This window comes from Balaenoptera acutorostrata, chromosome 3 (assembly GCF_949987535.1).
Source record: "Balaenoptera acutorostrata chromosome 3, mBalAcu1.1, whole genome shotgun sequence".
NCBI classification, from domain to species: domain Eukaryota; kingdom Metazoa; phylum Chordata; class Mammalia; order Artiodactyla; family Balaenopteridae; genus Balaenoptera; species Balaenoptera acutorostrata.
This window is the reverse complement of record NC_080066.1, coordinates 113,254,838-113,274,162: the sequence shown is the minus strand read 5'-3', so window position 1 is coordinate 113,274,162 and position 19,325 is coordinate 113,254,838. Positions and strand designations below refer to the sequence as shown.

The 19,325-nt window shown below is 38.5% G+C and overlaps 2 protein-coding genes across 2 annotated transcripts in view; both read left to right on the top strand.

The window, feature by feature from the left end:
- The window catches only part of STRN3 (striatin 3), a 127,160-nt gene that overhangs the window by 14,112 nt on the left and 93,723 nt on the right, over positions 1–19,325 (top strand). The gene's annotated exons all lie outside the window — the stretch shown is intronic.
- On the top strand, positions 4,876–5,946 carry LOC103017646 (heparan sulfate 2-O-sulfotransferase 1-like). Its single transcript, XM_057544688.1, is given in 1 exon segment — positions 4,876–5,946. A coding segment is annotated over 1 exon segment (1,071 nt).

Genomic DNA, 19,325 nt, shown 5'->3' with positions numbered 1-19,325 from the left:
GCGGAGCACGGGCTCTAGGCACATGGTCTTCAGTAGTTGTGGCACATGGGCTCAGTAGTTGTGGCTCGTGGGCTCTAGAGCGCAGGCTCAGTAGTTGTGGCACACCAGCTTAGTTGTTCTGCGGCATGTGGGATCGTCCCAGACGAGGGCTCAAACCCATGTCCCCTGCATTGGCAGGCAGATTCTTAACCACTGTGCCACCAGTGAAGCCCTTTACATTACTTTTTTTTTTTAACTTTTTTTTTTTAACTTTTTTCCCCCGCAGTTGCATTTTTAATTAATTAATTAATTAATTAATTAATTTTTGGCTGTGTTGGGTCTTTGTTTCTGTGCGAGGGCTTTCTCTAGTTGCGGCAAGCGGGGGCCACTCTTCATCACGGTGCGCGGGCCTCTCACTACCGTGGCCTCTCTTGTTGCGGAGCATAGGCTCCAGACGCGCAGGCTCAGTAGTTGTGGCTCACGGGCTTAGTTGCTCCACGGCATGTGGGATCTTCCCAGACCAGGGCTCGAACCCGTGTTCCCTGCATTGGCAGGCAGATTCTCAACCACTGCACCACCAGGGAAGCCCTACATTACTTTTTAATTCTTAGTTATTGTTAAAGTAACGTATGAAAATTAAGCTACAGAAATGTCAAAAATAAAGTAGTGCCTTTTTGGTAATCTTAATCTTCTAGGAACAGCTCTGCATTTTGGGTGAATATCTTTTCAGAACTTTTTCTGTACAGTAGTCTCCGTTTATCTGCAGGGGATACATTCCAGACCCCCCAGTGGATGCCTGAAACCATGGATAGTACCTTACCCTACATATGCTGTGACGGTATATCACACCTCTTACATCTCCATACCATATTTCAGTATAGGTAGTAAAGTTAGTTAAATCATTAGCTTTTACGTTATTGTGACCATGTAAATAATATTTTTTTGAGTCAAGTATAATAATTTATGTATAGTATAATTTGTGAGTCAAAAAGTATACTGTGAATACTGTTCCTTTTCTGCACAACTTTTTGTTTTTCTTGGAGTTACTTGCCTCCATTTTTTATTTGTTTAGTTTTCTATGTATCTATTGCTGTTTTTCCAAAAGGTGTTAAAAATCTGTCGGGGTTTTCAAACTCTGAAGCACATCACATTATCTGTTGTTAGTTCTGCTTCTTGTATGGAGGGATTGGAGTGGGGAGAACTTGACTTCAGAACTGTCATTCTCCTTGCTCTGATCTAGACTTGTTAAGACTTGTAGAGTTATTATTCTGTAACTTCTGTACTCTTTTCAAAAAGGGAATCCCCTGCACCCCTACCCAACCCCCTTTCTTTTCCCACTGGCTCCCTTTCTGCCTCCTGTCTTGGCTTATTTAGTCCTTCGTTTGGCTGAAATATGTTATCTGGTTGTTTCTTGAGAAAAGTTGCATAGGAGGTAAATTTTAGGGACTTGTATCTTTTTTTAAAAATCTGTATTTTATTTTCACACTTGATTGGTAGTTTGGCTGGAAATAAGTTTCCATCAGCATTTCAAAGACATTTCTCGTGTCTTTGAACTTTCAGTGTTGCTTTTGAAGAGTTTGATGCTGTTCAGTTTTTTTTATATATATATGAACTTATTTATTTTATTTATTTTTAGCTGCATTGGGTCTTCGTTGCTGTGCGTGGGCTTTCTCTAGTTGTGGCAAGCAGGGGCTACTCTTCGTTGTGGTGCACAGGTTTCTCATTGCAGTGGTTTCTCTTGTTGCGCAGCACGAGCTCTAGGCGCCCAGGCTTCAGTAGTTGTGGCACGTGGGCTCTAGAGCACAGGCTCAGTAGTTGTGGGCTGCGGGCTCTAGAGCGCAGGCTCAGTAACTGTGGCACATGGGCTTAGTTGCTCCGCAGCATGTGCTTCTCATTGCAGTGGTTTCTCTTGTTGCCGAGCATGGGCTCTAGGCGCGCAGGCTTCAGTAGTTGTGGCATGTAGGCTCTAGAGTGCAGGCTCAGTAGTTGTGGCACACGGGCTCTAGAGCACAGGCTCAGTAGCTGTGGCACACGGGCTTAGTTGCTCCACAGCATATGGGATCTTCCCGGACCAGGGCTCTAACCCATGTCCCCTGCATTGGCAGGCGGATTCTTAACCACTGTGCCACCAGGGAAGCCCGCTGTTCAGTTTCTTGATCCTTTTTTTTTTCTTTTTTTGTATGTGATTTGAATTTTTTTCTAGGTATCTTTTGTTTATACTGGTGTTGTTAAATTTTATGAAAATGCGTATCGTATTAGGCATTGAGAGAATTCTTTTTCTTCGTAATCCAGTATTTCTCAATAGAGGGCACTGTGGGCATTTAGGTAGTACCATTTTTGTGTTTGGCTGTATTGTGCTTATGGGGCTTTGAGCACCCTGGCTCCCAGCGCTAAATGCCAGAATAACCCATTAGTTTTGGGGACAACTAAAAATGTCCCCAGACATTTCCAAACACCCCCTTGGGAGAGGCAGTACTAATCTTTTTTGAGAAGGGTTATTGTCATCCCGAGTCCTTAGGGCACTTTTTTGTTCAGTTGATGATGGACCTACTGATTTAAAATTTTTCTTCTGTTTCCTGATTTTCTCTTTTTGGTCTGTTTTCTGAGATACTTTCTTCAACTATATTTTTCAATCCTGTTATCTTGTATTTGTAAAGGCATTTTCTTATTTGAATTTTTAAAAAGAATGGTATTCTGTTTTTATTTAATATATATATTTTTGTTGTTGAAGTTTTCTTTCCCTTAATTGTCAGTTTTCTTTGAATTTCTTGTTTTTCTTTTGCTTCCCTTCTTTCTTACCTCATGCTGTCCTCACATATTGGTGACCAATTGACTGTTTGTATTTAAAAGTAAAGTACTGTAAGGCTGGATGGTAGCTGTGATCCTTTTTGCCGCTTTTCTAAAACTCATTTTCATTTTCATTTTTTCCAGAATGGCCTTCTTCCTAATATTAGTTTTTAAAAGTCATTGACTGGAATTTTAATCTTTAGCCTTTCTACAGGCTTGTTTTCTTAAATCTTTAACTGTAATTGGTTCTCTCAGTTATTATTCTCTGAGTTCTTGAACAGACTTCTTTCAGTCTCAAATGTCCATCATTGTCATTTTTTCAAATTATATCTATATAGAAATAATTTACTATTCTTGTGTTGCATTTTGTTTAGAGCCTACCTGCAGGATAATATTGTCTCTGCTGAACTTTTTGGATTCTAGTTTTCTTCAAGTCTTGTTAGTTCTTTCCAGAATTTCTTTCTTATTTCTTATGTCTTCCATTGTGGTCACTTTCTCCCTAGATTCTTATTTCCAGTTTACCAGCCTTACATAAATTTTAGGTCCTTGACTTTTCTTTAGTTATTCCTGTAGCCATACTGTATCTTTCTGGTTTGTAGTGTCCTTTAGTTCTGTGCTGCTGTTTTCACTGTTTTTGGTGTCCTTAAATACTAGTTTTTGTAAACCAGGTTCAGTTTTTTTTTTTAAGTCCCCTTCTCTAAGCCAATGATATGTCAAACCTTTAGCTTCTGTTGTGTTGTCTGGTATAAACAAATACATGGCATCTGGTATAAATTTCTTTTTATTTAAATTCAGTCTCTAAAGAAAAAAGTTTTTTTTTCTTTTAAAGTAACAGTATGTCATTTATGCTGCCCTTTAATACATATTAAAATAACTGACTTTTCCCCCCAGTTATTTTATTTTTAATTTTTATTTATTTGGTTGTGCCAGGTCTTAGTCGTGGCTCACAGGCTCCTTAGTTGTGGCTCGCCGGCTTCTTGGCTGTGGCATGTGAACTCTTAGTTGTGGCATGCATGTGGGATCTAGTTCCCTGACCAGGGATTGAACCCGGGCCCCCTGCATTGGGAGCTCAGAGACTTAACCGTTGTGCCACCAGGGAAGTCCTTCCCCCCCCCCGCCCCCCGCCCCAGTTTTTTATTGTGGTAAAATACACAACAAAATTTACCATCTTAATTATTTTTAAGTATATACTTTAGTGGTATTAAGTACATTCATATTGTGCAACCATCACCACAATCCATCTCCAAAACTCTTTTCATGCTATAAAACTGAAATTCTATACATATTAAACAATAACTATCCCCTGTCCCATTAGTCCCTGGTAAGCATCGTTCTACTTTATGTCTCTGTGAATTTGATTACTCTGGGTACCTCATGTAAGTGAAATAATTCAGTATTTGTCTTTTTGTGACTGGTTTATTTTATTTACCATTATGTCCTCAAAGTTCATCCATGTTGCAGCATGTGTCAAAATTTCCTCCCTTTTTAAGGGTGAATAATATTCCATTATATGCATTACCACCGTTTGCTTACCCGTTTGTCAGCTGATGGACACTTGGGTTGCTTCCACTTTTTAGCTATTGTGAATAATACTCCTAAAACATGGGTGTACAGATATCTCTTCAAGACTGTGCTTTCACTTCTATTGATATAACTGATTTTTACTTGTTAATAAAATTGATATATTTAGGGGCCGAGGGTGGTGCAGTTGCAGCCGCAGCGCTGGCGGAGGAGCGCGCGGCCGCGAGCAAAGGAGGGAGGGAAGGAAGGAAGAGAGGCAGGCGGGCAGGCAGGCGGGCGCGGGGGTCGGGGACTGAGGCGGTAGAGGGAGGCGAGAGCCGGGCAGCCGCTTCGCGCTATTTGCTGCGTGGGATTTTGTGGGGGCTGCCGTGGAGTCGGCCGAGGAGAAGCGGCACCGGCGGCTTTGGTGCTGGCGCCTGGGGGCGGGGGACTGGGGAGGCGAGAAGGGGGGTCGCTGCAGTGGTTCTCTTGCTCTCGCGCTCTCCTTGCCTTTCTCCTGGCTCGGTGGGCTCCTCCCGGCGTCTTCCTGCCTCCTGGGCCCCTATCCCCGCCCTCTGCGGTATGTCTTGATTGCGAGCAGCAGGTTTCATGGGGCTCCTCAGGATGATGATGCCGCCCAAGTTGCAGCTGCTGATGGTGGTGGCCTTCTCAGTGGCGATGCTCTTCTTGGAGAACCAGATCCAGAAACTGGAGGAGTCCCAGTTCAAGCTAGAAAGGGCTATTGCAAGACATGAAGTTCGAGAGATTGAGCAGCAACATACAATGGATAGCCCTTGGCAAGATGCAGCTTTAGATGAGGAAGAGGACATGGTGGTCATTTATAACAGAGTCCCCAAAGCTGCAAGCACCTCTTTTACCAATATTGCTTATGATCTATGTGCAAAGAATAAATACCATGTTCTTCACATCAATACTACCAAAAATAATCCAGTAATGTCACTGCAAGATCAGGTGTGCTTTGTAAAGAATATAACTTCCTGGAAAAAGATGAAACCAGGGTTTTATCATGGGCACATTTCTTATTTGGCTTTTGCAAAATTTGGTGTGAAGAAGAAGCCAATTTACATTAATGTCATAAGGGATCCTATTGAGAGGCTAGTTTCTTACTCTCACTTTCTGAGATTTGGAGATGATTATAGACCGGGGTTAAGAAGACAAAAACAAGGGGACAAAAAGACCTTTGATGAATGTGTAGCTGAGGGCGGCTCAGACTGTGCTCCAGAGAAGCTCTGGCTTCAAATCCCATTCTTCTGTGGCCACAGCTCAGAATTTTGGAATGTAGGAAGCAGGTGGGCTATGGATCAAGCCAAATATAACCTAGTTAATGAATAGTTTCTGGTGGGAGTTACTGAAGAGCTTGAAGATTTTATCATGTTATTGGAGGCAGCTTCGCCCTGGTTCTTCAGGGGTGCTACAGAACGCTATTGTACAGGAAAGAAATCTCACCTTAGGAAAACCACAGAGAAGAAACTCCCTACTAAACAAATTGTTGCAAAGCTACAGCAGTCTGACCTTTGGAAAATGGAGAATGAGTTCTATGAGTTGGCACTAGAGCAGTTCCAATTCATCAGAGCCCATGCTATACAAAAAAAAGATGGAGACCTCTACATCCTTGCACAGAATTTTTTCTATGAAAAGATTTACCCTAAATCGGACTGAGTACAAGGTGTGGCAGTTAGATTCTTGAACTACAACTTTGACCCTGTCTTCACCTTAGTTCTCAGCTCCACAACTTGGATTGCTGATGGGTATGTAAGACAGTTTGTATTGAACCGAGTTAGGATACAGACAGTGATGTCAAGGAAGTAGATTCTGGCTGATATGTCAGTGGTCTAGGAAGTTTAAGTTTCAGCCTTTTTTTTTTTTTTCCTGGTTAAATTTTGGTGGGAGTTACAACCTCCTGCCTAGACAAAACCTACACATCATCTAAAATAAACTCATAGCAGGTCTAATTGAAGGCTAAATACTGAAATACAGTTTCAGAAAAAGTTCTGATACTGTTTTTGATAAAGCATTTTTTTCAACTAACCATGAATGAAGATGAATCCATTTGCTACTTCCACCTTCACCTGGAGGTTTGCATTATACACCACTACTGGATAGTGTTATTAACTGTTTGGCATTTTGTACTTTGTTTTTGTGAATCACGTCCCATGAAATTTATTGAAATGTTTGATCACGTTTGCTAAGAATGTTTCTGCTGTAGTTGGAACTGCCCTTATTTATGTAGGTCATTTTTAATTTTCTTAAAAAAATGATTATTAGTGTTAAAAATCAATTTAAACCATTATTAATACTGTAAAAAGAATCAAAGCAGTATTTCTCTTTCCTGTCTCCCCAATATCTAAGATTGGGGAAACACTTCAAAGAATGTTGACGTTGCCTAAAGTTTTGGTTAAGGCTTCCACACATGAATATCAAAAAAATAAGTTTAGTATTTGTTTCTCAATGGGTTATTTGTAAAGGTGTAAACTGAGGTATTAGTGAGTCCATATTATAACTCCGTTAGTGAGCTGTGGTATGGGTAGGATTTTCCTACTTCTTCTGTACTTTTACTTGTAGACTCTTAACTAAGGTGCTTTATAATGTGTTTTAAAGCATTGCATTTACAAAAAAAAAAGAAGGAAAATGCTATAAATATTGCAAATTTTATGTATTTGGACCAAAAGGTTATAAGTAATTAGACAAAAGTGGTTTTGCACCAGTTTTATTATGTCAAGTGAAACCATCAGACCTACTGTTCTCGTATTTCTCATTTAACTTTACTGTTAAGATATCACTGAAATAAACTTCAATAACCTTTCAATTTTGATACGCAGTACATTATTTATAATTGGGGGCAGTAGTTATAGTGGAAAGAGTACTGGATGAGGAGTCAGAAAACTTGATTTCTTGTCCTGGCTCTGCCACTTATCAGCTGTGTGATCTTGGGCAAGTCACTTAACCTCTCTCTGCCTCAGTTTCCTCATCCTGATATGAGGATGATAATACTTGCTGTACCTACCTCACAGGGGTGTTGTGAGGATTAAATGAGATGGCATGTGAAAGCACTTTGAAAACTAATGTGCTATATAAATGTAAGGTATTATGGAAACATCTTTAACATATAGTTTCATACCATTCGTTTCTTTAACAAAGAAAAGGTCCACTTAAAAGCTGGTTGAAAAAAGTTAATCTTGATATAAATTTGTGTATAATAAATATCTTCTCAGTGGAAAAAAAATTGATACATTTTATAGACTCTTCATCTGGTATGGCACTCTTTTCAAACTCTGAGTTCTACATATTCATTTCTTTTTACTGATCCTTCTAAAGTGTGAGCACTTTTTGTTTTAAGTTATAAGAATGCATGAAATTTTGGTGTACAGTTTTACATAAAATCACATGACTGCTGATTTAAGGCAACAGTGTCCAATAATACCTATCAGAATTTGATTTAGATACTAATTTCAACAGAAATGTGCAAGGCTAGGTACTCTCTGTAAATCTTCAACACTACCACCTCCCCCTCTGACTCAGCAGATGTCTTTACCTCTTACTTAACAGAAAATAGCAAACCCATCAGATGGGGAGTTCTTTATATTCCTGCTACTAAATCTACAAATTGTACATGTAGACATATATTGTTTTTCTTGGGCCACTCTTAAAATGGGAGACATTTCGTATAAGGCTTATCTCTACTGGTTGTTCATTTATTGGGTGTTTATTGAACACTCAGTAGGTGTGTGTGAGGCACTGAGGATAAAGCTATAAACAAAGTAAAACTCCTGCCCTCGTTAAGGTTAAATTCTAGTGGGTCGAGAAAGAAAATTTTGTTTGTCAGATAGGGATAAGTGCTATAGAGGAAAGGGGATAAGTGAAAGAAAAGTTTGTTAGGTAGGGTTAAGTGCTATAGAGGAAAGGGGATAAGTGAAAGAAAAGTTTGTCAGATGAGGATAAGTGCTATAGAGGAAAGTAAAACAAAGAGAAGAGTGATAAGGAGTGGATCTGTGTGTAAGAGATTACTATTTCAAAGGTTCCTTGGGAAAGATATCACTGCTGAGATTAGATACCTCTGTTTCTCCCTTCCTTCTTAACTGCCTTCTTTTGTATTAAACAGATATCTTTTAATGAACCATTTTAACTTCCTTGTTCTTTTACTGTATTTTTAAAAAAGATTTATTATTTTTAAAAATTTTGGCTGCGTTGGGTCTTACTTGTGACACATGGAATCTTCATTGAGGCACGCAGGATCTTTTGTTGTGGTGCACGGGCTTCTCTCATTGTGGTGTGCGGGTTTTCTCTTCTCTAGTTGTGGCTTGCAGGCTCCAGGGCATGTGGGCTCTGTAGTTGTGGCACACGGGTTCCAGAGCATGTGGGTTCTGTGGTTTGCGGCACTTGGGCTCTAGTTGAGGTGTGCAAGCTCAGTAGTTGTGGCTCATGGGCTTAGTTGCCCCCTGGAATGTGGGATCTTGGTTCCCTGACCAGGGATCCAACCCACATCCCCTGCATTGCAAGGCACATTCTTTACCACTGGAGCACCAGGGAAGTCCCCTTTTACTGTGTTTTTCTTGTTGTTATTTTCTTAGTCATGGTTCTGGGGGTCGTCATTACCATTTTATCTAGTTTGAATACCAATTCAATTACAATAGTATATAAAAACTTCTTTCTATAAAGCTCCATTCCCTTCCCCCTCCTTTGTGTTGTTATCCTGCAAGTTACATCTTTATCCATTGTATACTTATCAACCATCTTTCTAATTATTGCTTGATGTTTTTGTGTTTTAAATAAGATAGGAGGGAAAAAAAGAGAAAAACAAATACATGTATACTGTTTTTTATAGTTACCTATGAAGTTACTTGTACTGGTGCTCTGTATTTTTCATATGGATTTGAATTACTGTTTAGTGTTATTTCATTTCAGCTGAAGTGCTCCTCTTAGTATTTCTTTTAGGACAAGTCTACTAGTAACAGCTTACTCAGTTTTGTTGATCAGGAATGTCTCCTGCAATTCTGAAGGATAGTCTTGTTGGATATGGAATTACTGGTTGATGGTCTTTTTTTTTTCCACACCACTTTGAACACATCATCCCGTTGCCTCCATGGTTTCTGATGAGAAATCAGCTGTTGATCTTGAAAGGATCCTTTGTGATAAGTCGCTTTTTTCTCTTTTTCGTTGGCTTTCAACAGTTAATGTGTGTCGGTGTGGATGCCTTTGAGTTTATCCTCCTGAAGTTTTTTGAGCCTCTTGGATGTGTAGATTAATGTGTTTTTCAAATTTAGGAAATTTTTGGCCTTAATTTCTTCAAATATTCTATCCTTTTCTCTGTCTCCTCTTCATTATGTGTATGTTGGTGTGCTTAATGGTGTCCCACAGATTTCTGAGTCTCTGATCTTTTTTTTTTTCATTCTTTATTCTGCCTGTTCCTGAGACTGGCTGATCTCAGTTGACCTATTTTCAAGTTTGCTGATTCTTTCTTCTGCCTGCTCGTATCTACTATTGAGCCCCTCTATTGAATTTTTTATTTTATTACTATATTATTCAAATCTATAATTTGTATTTGATCTTTTTTAGAAAATAATTTTTGTCTATTGAGATTGTCAATTTGGGTGAGACATTGTTCTCATATCCTGCTTTAGTTGTTTTAACAAACTTAAATTAACTGATTTAAAGTCTTGGTCTAGTAAGTTCAATGTCTGGGCTTCCTCAGGGATATTGCCGCATGAGCCCACCACCTGTGTGTGTGTGTGTGTGTGTGTGTGTGTGTGTGTGTGTGTGTGTTTAGACTGTACTTTCTTTTTCTTTGCATGCTTTTAATTTTTTGCCAACTGGACATTTTTAAATACTGTAGCAACTGTACAAATCAGATCCTCTCCTCTCCCCAAGATTGATTGATTATCTATTTATTTATTTATGTGACTTTTTTGGTACTAATACTATAAACTCTATTTTTCTGTTGTTTCATGTGGTCACTAAAGTCTCTGCTCAGTTAGCTTAGTGGTTAAAGTAATGAATAGACATAGGTTTCCTTGGATGCCTGAAACATGTAAATCTTCCAGTCTTTGCTAAGGGGCTCTATGTGTATGTTGAGACATGCCTTCAACACTCAGCTAGGCAATTTACAACTCTGTCTTAGCTTTCTTTTCTTGCTTGTGCAGAGCCTAAAGGTTAGCCAGAGGTGAGAGTTTAGGGCTTTCTCTGGCCTTTCCTGAGAATGTACACAGGTTACGTGTGAGTGTGGATTCCCAGGAATATGTTGGAGCTTTCCAAAGCCCCCATGGACATCTCATTCCCCAGCTTTTCTTTTTAAGCTTTTTGATTATGCTATTGTTTGCCCCAAATATTGTCCATAATCTCAGGCAGCTGCAGTGTTTGACAGTTGCCTCTGACTGTTTTTGACCAGAAAGAAGGCTGTTTGCTCTGGATGAGCTCAGAGTCAGGCCACATAAAGGCAACTTTGGTAGTAGTAGAGTCTTCCAAGGAACCAGCAGACATGTCAAATAATGACAGTTCTCTGGGAGTGGGACTTTTAAGAAGATCCAATCCTGTTCTGCCCCCCCAGTGGCTGTTGACATTCACTATGACTGCAGGCTGTTGGTTTTCACAGAACGAGGAAGGGGTAGAATGGAAATAGGGTAAATTAGACACCACAAAGCTTGCTGTTCTTACCAAGATTCAGCCATTATTTGGTGAATAAACATTCCCCAGATTGCTTCAATTCTTTGTAATTTTCAGAGTTCTGAAAAAGTTGATTCTCCCAGCTTTTGCGAGTGTTCTCATTGCTTTTATGAAGGAGAGAATTTCAGAGGTCTTTACTTGGTAATTCTTGCCGATGAGAATAACAGTTGCACTTAATAAGGATGTGTGGATTCCTTCTCCAAGCTCAGAGGACTCAAGGAGCCTGGGGTTTGAGAATTTTCAGGTTAATCAACCCATCTCTCTATCCCATTTTTTCAGGGTTCCAATGTGTTCTCTTTTCCTATGCAGGCCTTAACCTTGGCATAGCAGACTTATCCAGATTGAGACTTTAACTTTCTTTGGAGCCCTACCACTCTTACAATTAAGTCTTGGCCCTTAGCCTTTTGTGGCCTCCTGCTTTTAAAGATTTTATGCTACCAAAGAAACTTCTGGCTTTTTCACATTTAGTTTTTAATTCCCTATCACTCATTTTAACCTTTTTTTATATTTTTCCGAAGAGTCAGTTGCCTTTAGCACCAGCAACCCAGTTTCATGGTCTTTATGATTACTGTTTTCCTTATATTTCTCAAATATCTGATACACCACACCTTTTAAGTGCAGGGTTTGGCAAACTATGGCTTGCTGGCCAAACCCACTCTTGGGTCTGCCTGTTTTTGTCATGCCCTATTTTTAAAGAGTTGTAAAACAAAAACAACAAAGCAGAATATGAAATACTATCTGGTCCTGTAAAAAAAAAAAAAAAAAGTTTGCCAACACCTGCATTCTCTTCCACTGGATAACTACCCAGTTTACCAACAATGGAACTTTTAGCCATTGCACTGCCAGTTTGTGCTCGGTTTCTGTTCTATCATCACCAGTGATAGTGTCCTTTGCCAGCTGGGTGCCTACGTGGATGGTGATCCAACTCCAAAACTTCACTTTAGAGCTTATTTTCTTGGACCATTCTCAACACCAGTGGCTGCAAGTTGGGTCCCTGGGTAGGCTGACTATGATTAACATGCAGAAATGTTCTTAGGATCAACATCTGTAGAAGGAATGGAAAGGAAGCAGAAGGAGTAAATTGGGCTGTAATTGTATTATCAACAAAAGCCACTGTTGCCCCCTTGAGAAACTCTGAAGCTGGGATAACCTGTGGAGTTGTCCAAAATTGTGACAAGGTGCTGGGCCCTTATACGCCTGTTTTGATCAGTCCCTCCATGAAGGCTGCTAGGGCATGCAGCTGTCTTTAGCTGAGGCAATTCCTGAAAAGGCCTGACAGGTGAAGGCTGTTTGACAGCAGCTGGACAATAAATCCTTCATTTCTGAAGGGAGGTCTGGATAGCACATCAGTGTCTGCTACATAGCTTTATGTGAGTTCTTCTAATTATAATTTTCTTCTAAAGTTTTTTTAAATTGTAACTTTAATGAATAAGTTTTTTCTCATGAGAAAGCTGTAAAATAGAATTCTTTTAAGAACTGTATACATTTTTACTCATAATAAGATAGACAATTTTTTCCTAAGGCATTTTTGAAAAACTGAGCTATTTTAGTTTTGATTTGTGTCATTTTTAATATCAGAAGTGTCATCATAGAATTCTGAAATGCTAATCTTAGTGGTTGAAATTTATAACTAGCAGATCTTAAGACATCTAATTCAGCCCTCTCATTTGACAAATGAGTAAGCTGAGAATGAGTGAGCTAAGGGGTTATAAAACTAGTTAGTGACAAGTAAGGCTTAGAATGTAGGTCTCCAAACTCCCGACTAGTATCCTTTTATCAGTATTCCTTATCTTAGTTTCTTATAATAATTTCTAAGAAAAGAGTATTAGGGTTCTGAAACTGAGCAAAAGTTTTTTATGGCCTTTAAAGTCATTTTGTTGCTCCTGGGAACCATGGTAAACAGTATGCAAATGCTTCAGTGATGACAACAGCAGTAATAATAAAGCCAACTTTTGGAGTATATCATTTTCATCAGTCCTGAAATCATTTCGGACAGATGAATCTGATTTATTTTTAACCTTTCTGGAAGATGATTCCACAGTTATCTTTGGAAACTTCTTCCTGATGACTATGGGTTATCAGATAATGGAAGCTCTTCACTATTTGCTGGCAGGATCATACAGTGAACATATGATTATCAAATGAGGTCTGAAAGTGCTCTACAATTTTAAAATTTAGTATTTTATTTTCAATGGTAGATTATCTTAAACGTGTTCTGGATCACCTGAGTCATAATTGAATACTTTCACTTGATGCTGGGGTTAGAATATGTGTTAGTTTTTGGTGGTGCCAAGTGTTACTGTTTTGATTGTTAGGGACTAATATTAAGGAAAAGAATAGAAGTACTAGTCTTAATGAATAAGATGCTTTGGAGTTAAGTGAAGACCAAGTACTTTTTTAGCATCAGGAATTAATGTTTCATAATAATGTGAAACTGAGAAAAATTTACCTGCCTTATTACCATTTAGTAGAACAGGCATTCCAAAGGAAGCTTATGGTGGTTCAGTTAGTGCCATTTTTGTGTTGTGAGCAGAGATTTATTCAGCAAAACCATGCCATTTATTTTTTTAAGTGTTTGTGTTAAATTGAATTTTATTTGTAAGTTTTGTGTTTGGTTTTTGGTTTATCTGATTTTTCTGTATTTATGTAAGATCTGTATGCATAAAGAGTTTACTTAAAGGTTTATGTTTATCAACTATACTGTGATAAAAATTAATTTTTAAAAAAGGTTTATGTTTGCATAGGTTTAAATAACGTTAGGATTACAACTTTTGTAAATAACTGGAAACTGCAGGAACGTTTCTCCTTTTTAAGGGGTCTGTATATTATTGAAGTTTGAGAATGTCTTTCTTCAGAGTTCTAAGTTGATGTTGGGTTACCTAAAAGTACATACTTAAACTTTATGAAAGTTTTAATGAATGTGCAGTCATATTAATATATGTGTGTGTGTAGGCAAGGAAGGAGGAAAGGGGAGATTTTCTTGTGTAGAAGAAAAATATTATAAATTATCATAATAGGAATTAGGTTTCTTCTGAATAAAGGGTTTGATGCCATTGACTCCTGGGAGGAAGTTATGATAATTTCAGTCTTCAAAGATTCACTGTACTTCTCATGCTATATTGAATTTTTTGAATGTTCTAACTCTTGAAAAAAATTCTGTAGTGAATCTTGTAATGAAAAACCTACTAATTTGTTTTGTAAGTTGAAATTTTGGCAGATTGCTATTTAGTAGAGTTTAAGTATTTATGATGGACTAATCATGATCTGCCTGGTAAGATACTCGATAAATCTAATTGTAGATAAATACCTGTTTTGGGGTCAGGCACAACTTGTAGTTTACTCACATTATTATATATAATAAGGGAATATAAATGTGTATGAAAATAATTGTGATGAATTCAGCTGAGTATAGAAGTTTTATTGAGTGAGTACTTACTCTTGAGATATTTCACTAATTTTAATTTATAATCTTAATAAGATATCGTTTGTCACCACCATTTTCCTTCTAATTTTCATCTATATGTATGTCATTAAACTTTCCACAAGCCTTTTTTTTCTTTCCTTCCTTCCTCACCCCTCCACCCCCCCCCCGCCCCCGGTTTCTTCCTGGCCTGCTAGTTGCCACACACTGTTCTAAATGCTTGGGATATAACCATGAACTAAACAATCAAATGTTTCTGCTCTCATGAAACAGATTCTTGTGGGGTTTGAGGGTGGGAGGAAACAAGCAGTAACATGTAAATAAATTATTGAGAAACTGTATGAATAGATAAATAAGAAATTTTTGTTAGAAAGTGATTGTGTTGTGGTAAGAGAAAAAAGTAGAGGAGGGTTAGGGCAATTAAGAGTATATGGGGAGGGCTTCCCTGGTGGTGCAGTGGTTAAGGATCCGCCTGCCAATGCAAGGAACACGGGTTCGAGCCCTGGTCCGGGAAGATCCCACAAGCCGCGGAGCAACTAAGCCCGTGCACCACAACTACTGAAGCCCACGCGCCTGGAGCCCGTGCTCCAGAGCAAGAGAAGCCTATGCACCGCAACGAAGAATAGCCCCCACTCACTGCAACTAGAGAAAAGCCCACGCGCAGTAACGAAGACCCAGTGCAGCCAAAAATAAATAAATAAATAAATTTATTTTTTAAACAAGAGTATATGGAGATGTGAAACAGTTTGTAATTTTTAAAAGGATAGTTAGGATAGGTCTCACTGAGAAGAGGACATTTGAGCAAAGTTTTGGTAATGGAGTTATTTGTGTGAAGGAAGAACTCACTGGCATTGCTGTTAGTGGAAAAGGCCCCAAGGCAAATAGGTGCGTGCTTGATGGGTTCAGAAACTAGCAAGATGACCCATGTGGTTAAGGTGGAGTGAAGTCCAGGGGTGAAGAGTGGTGGGAAAGGATACCTGAGATGTAAAAAGGACCAGACAATTAGGACTTTGTTGGCCATCATAAGGACTTAGGCTTTTATTCTGGGTAAGATGGGTAGCCATTGCAGAGTTTTGAGCAGAAGTGATGTGTCTGGCTTTTTTGGGGGAAGAGTGCACTGGCTGCTGAGTTGAGAATAAGGTGTGTGTGTGGGGGGTGTGTGTGTGTGTGTGTGTACGCATGTATAGCCCATGCTTACACAAGTGCATTGCACTTAGACAACTATATATTATGCAGAGTGTAAATATAAGGTCTATATTTCTTTAGCCAGGGATCAAAAGTTGGATTTTAATACTCATTTAACTAGTAACAGGGCTGTTCAAAACCTGAAATCCAGCAGGAGGACAAATTGTGTGGAAGAAAAAAATTATGCATATTTTTATCAGTGTGAGAAGAGAGAAGATTAATGAATGTTTAGAGGGAATGTTAAAATTGATAGCAACATTCTTTTTTTTTTGTTTTTTTTGGCCATGCTGCGGCTTACAGGATCTTAATTCTCGGAAAGGGATTGAACCCAGGCCACTGCAGTGAAAGCGCCGAGTCCTAACCACTGGACGGCCATGGAATTTTCAGTAGCAACATTCTTGATTTTAAAATATTTTTCTTTTAATTGGGGGACTATAGAAAAGCCTAGAAAACAAAACGAAAATTGCTTATCTCACCACCCAGAGATAACCATTATTAATATTTTGGCATTCGGGTAACTATGTGTGAGTGATATTTTTAATGTATTTTTGCCTGAACTTGTAAATTGAAGTATAACATCCATTTAGTAAAGTACTCCAATTTTAAATATACAACTTGATGAATTTTTACAGATTATACACCAATGTAAATACCACTCAAATCAAGATAATATTGCCAGTGCCCTATATGTGTCTACCTCGTTTTCACTTAGTCTCCCCCGCCAACCCTTAGAAGTAACTACTATTCTGACTTCTACATCACAGATTATGTCGTCTGTTTTTACATTTTAACACTAATTTTACACTAAATGTCTAGATTTTTTTCCCACTCAACATTGTATTTTCGCTTTTTTTTTTTTAATTTTATTTATTATTTATTTATTTATTTATTTATTTATTTTTGGCTGTGCTGGGTCTTCGGTTCGTGCGAGGGCTTTCTCTAGTTGCGGCAAGTGGGGGCCACTCTTCATCGCGGTGCGGGGACCGCTCTTCATCGCGGTGCGCGGGCCTTTCACTATCGCGGCCCCTCCCGTTGCGGGGCACAGGCTCCAGACGCGCAGGCTCAGCAGCTGTGGCTCACGGGCCCAGCTGCTCCGTGGCATGTGGGATCTTCCCAGACCAGGGCTCGAACCCGTGTCTCCTGCATTAGCAGGCAGATTCTCAACCACTGCGCCACCAGGGAAGCCCTTTCGCTTTTTTTTAAGCAATGGTTTTATTTTTATTTTTACTTATATTTTTTTAATTTTTGAGTTTTATTTTATTTTTTTATACAGCAGGTTCTTATTAGTTATCTGTTTTATACATATTAGTGTATATATGTCAATCCCAATTTCCCAATTCATCCCACCCCTACCCCCCCAACACCCCACCACTTTCCCCCCTTGGTGTCCATACGTTTGTTCTTGACATCTGTATCTCTATTTCTACCCTGCAAACCAGTTCATCTGTACCATTTTTCTAGATTCTACATATATGCGTTAATATATGATATTTGGTTTTCTCTTTCTGACTTCTCTCTGTATGACAGTCTCTAGATCCACCCACGTATCTACAAATGATCCAATTTCATTCCTTTTCATGGCTGAGTAATATTCCATTCTATATATGTACCACAACTTCTTTATCCACTCATCTGTCGATGGGCATTTAGGTTGCTTCCATGACCTGGCTATTGTAAATAGTGCTGCAGTGAACATTGGGGTGCATGTGTCTTTTTGAATTATGGTTTTCTCTGGTATGTGCCCAGTAGTGGGATTGCTGGGTCATATGGTAATTCTATTTTTAGTTTTTTAAGGAACCTCCATACTGTTATCTATAGTGGCTGTATCAATTTACATTGCCACCAACAGTGCAAGAGGGTTCCCTTTTCTCCACACCCTCTCCAGCACTTGTTGTTTGTAGATTTTCTGATGATGCCCATTCTAACTGGTGTGAGGTTGATACCTCATTGTACTTTTGATTTGCATTTATCTAATAATTAGTGATGTTGAGCAGCTTTTCATGTGCTTCTTGGCCATCTGTATGTCTTCTTTGGAGAAATGTCTGTTTAGATCTTCTGCCCATTTTTCGATTGGGTTGTTTTTTTTTTTAATATGGAGCTGCATAAGCTGTTTATATATTTTGGAGATTAATCCTTTGTCCGTTGATTCATTTGCAAATATTTTTTCCCATTCTGAGGGTTGTCTTTTCGTCTTGTTTGTAGTTTCCTTTGCTGTGCAAAATCTTTTAAGTTTCATTAGATCCCATTTGTTTATTTTTGTTTTTATTTCTATTAAGCTAGGAGGTGGATCAAAAAAGATCTTGCTGTGATTATGTCAAAGAGTGTTCTTCCTATGTTTTCCTGTAAGAGTTTTATAGTGTCCGGTCTTACATTTAGGTCTCTAATCCATTTTGAGTTTATTTTTGTGTATGGTGTTAGGGAGTGTTCTAACTTCATTCTTTTACATGTAGCTGTCTAGTTTTCCCAGCACCGCTTATTGAAGAGACTGCCTTTTCTCCATTGTATATCCTTGCCTCCTTTATCATAGATTAGTTGACCATAGGTGTGTGGGTTTATCTTTGGGCTTTCTATCCTGTTCCATTGATCTATATTTCTGTTTTTGTGCCAGTACCATATTGTCTTGATTACTGTAGCTTTGTAGTATAGTCTGAAGTCAGGGAGTCTGATTTCTCCAGCTTCATTTTTTTCCCTCAAGACTGCTTTGTCTATTTGGGGTCTTCTGTGTCTCCATACAAATTTTAAGATTTTTTGTTCTAGTTCTGTAAAAAATGCCACTGATAATTTGATAGGGATTGCACTGAATCTGTAGATTGCTTTGGGTAGTATAGTCATTCTCACAGTATTGATTCTTCCAATCCAAGAACATGGTATATCTCTCTATCTGTTTGTGTCATCTTTGATTTCTCTCATCAGTGTCTTATGGTTTTCTGAGTACAGGTCTTTTACCTCTTTAGGTAGGTTTATTCCTAGGTATTTTATTCTTTTTGTTGCAGTGGTAAATGAGATTGTTTCCTTAATATCTCTTTCTGATCTTTCATTGTTAGTGCATAGGAATGCAAGAGATTTCTGTGCATTAATTTTGTGTCCTGCAACTTTACCAAATTCATTGATCAGCTCTAGTAGTTTTCTGGTGGCATCTTTAGGATTCTCTATGTATAGTATCATGTCATCTGCAAACAGTGACAGTTTTACTTCTTCTTTTCCAATTTGTATTTCTTTTATTTATTTTTTTCTTCTCTGATTACCATGGCTAGGATTTCCAAAACTATGTTCAATAATAGTGGTGAGAGAGGACATCTTGTCTTGTTCCTGATCTGAGAGGAAATGCTTTTAGTTTTTCACCGTTGAGAATGGTGTTTGCTGTGGGTTTGTTGTATATGGCCTTTATTATGTTGAGGTAGGTTCCCTCTGCCTACTTTCTGGAGAGTTTTTATCATAAATGGTTGTTGAATTTTGTCAAAAACTTTCTGCATCTATTGAGATGATCATATGGTTTTTCTCCTTCAATTTGTTAATATGGTGTATCACATTGATTGATTTGCGTATATTGAAGAATCCTTGCATCCCTGGGATAAATCCCACTTGATCATGGTGTATGATCCTTTTAATGTGTTGTTGTTGGATTCTGTTTGCTAGTATTTTGTTGAGGATTTCTGCATGTATATTCATCAGTGATATTGGTCTGTAATTTTCTTTTTTTGTAGTATCTTTGTCTGGTTTTGGTATCAGGTTGATGGTGGCCTCATAGAATGAGTTTGGGAGTGTTCCTTCCTCT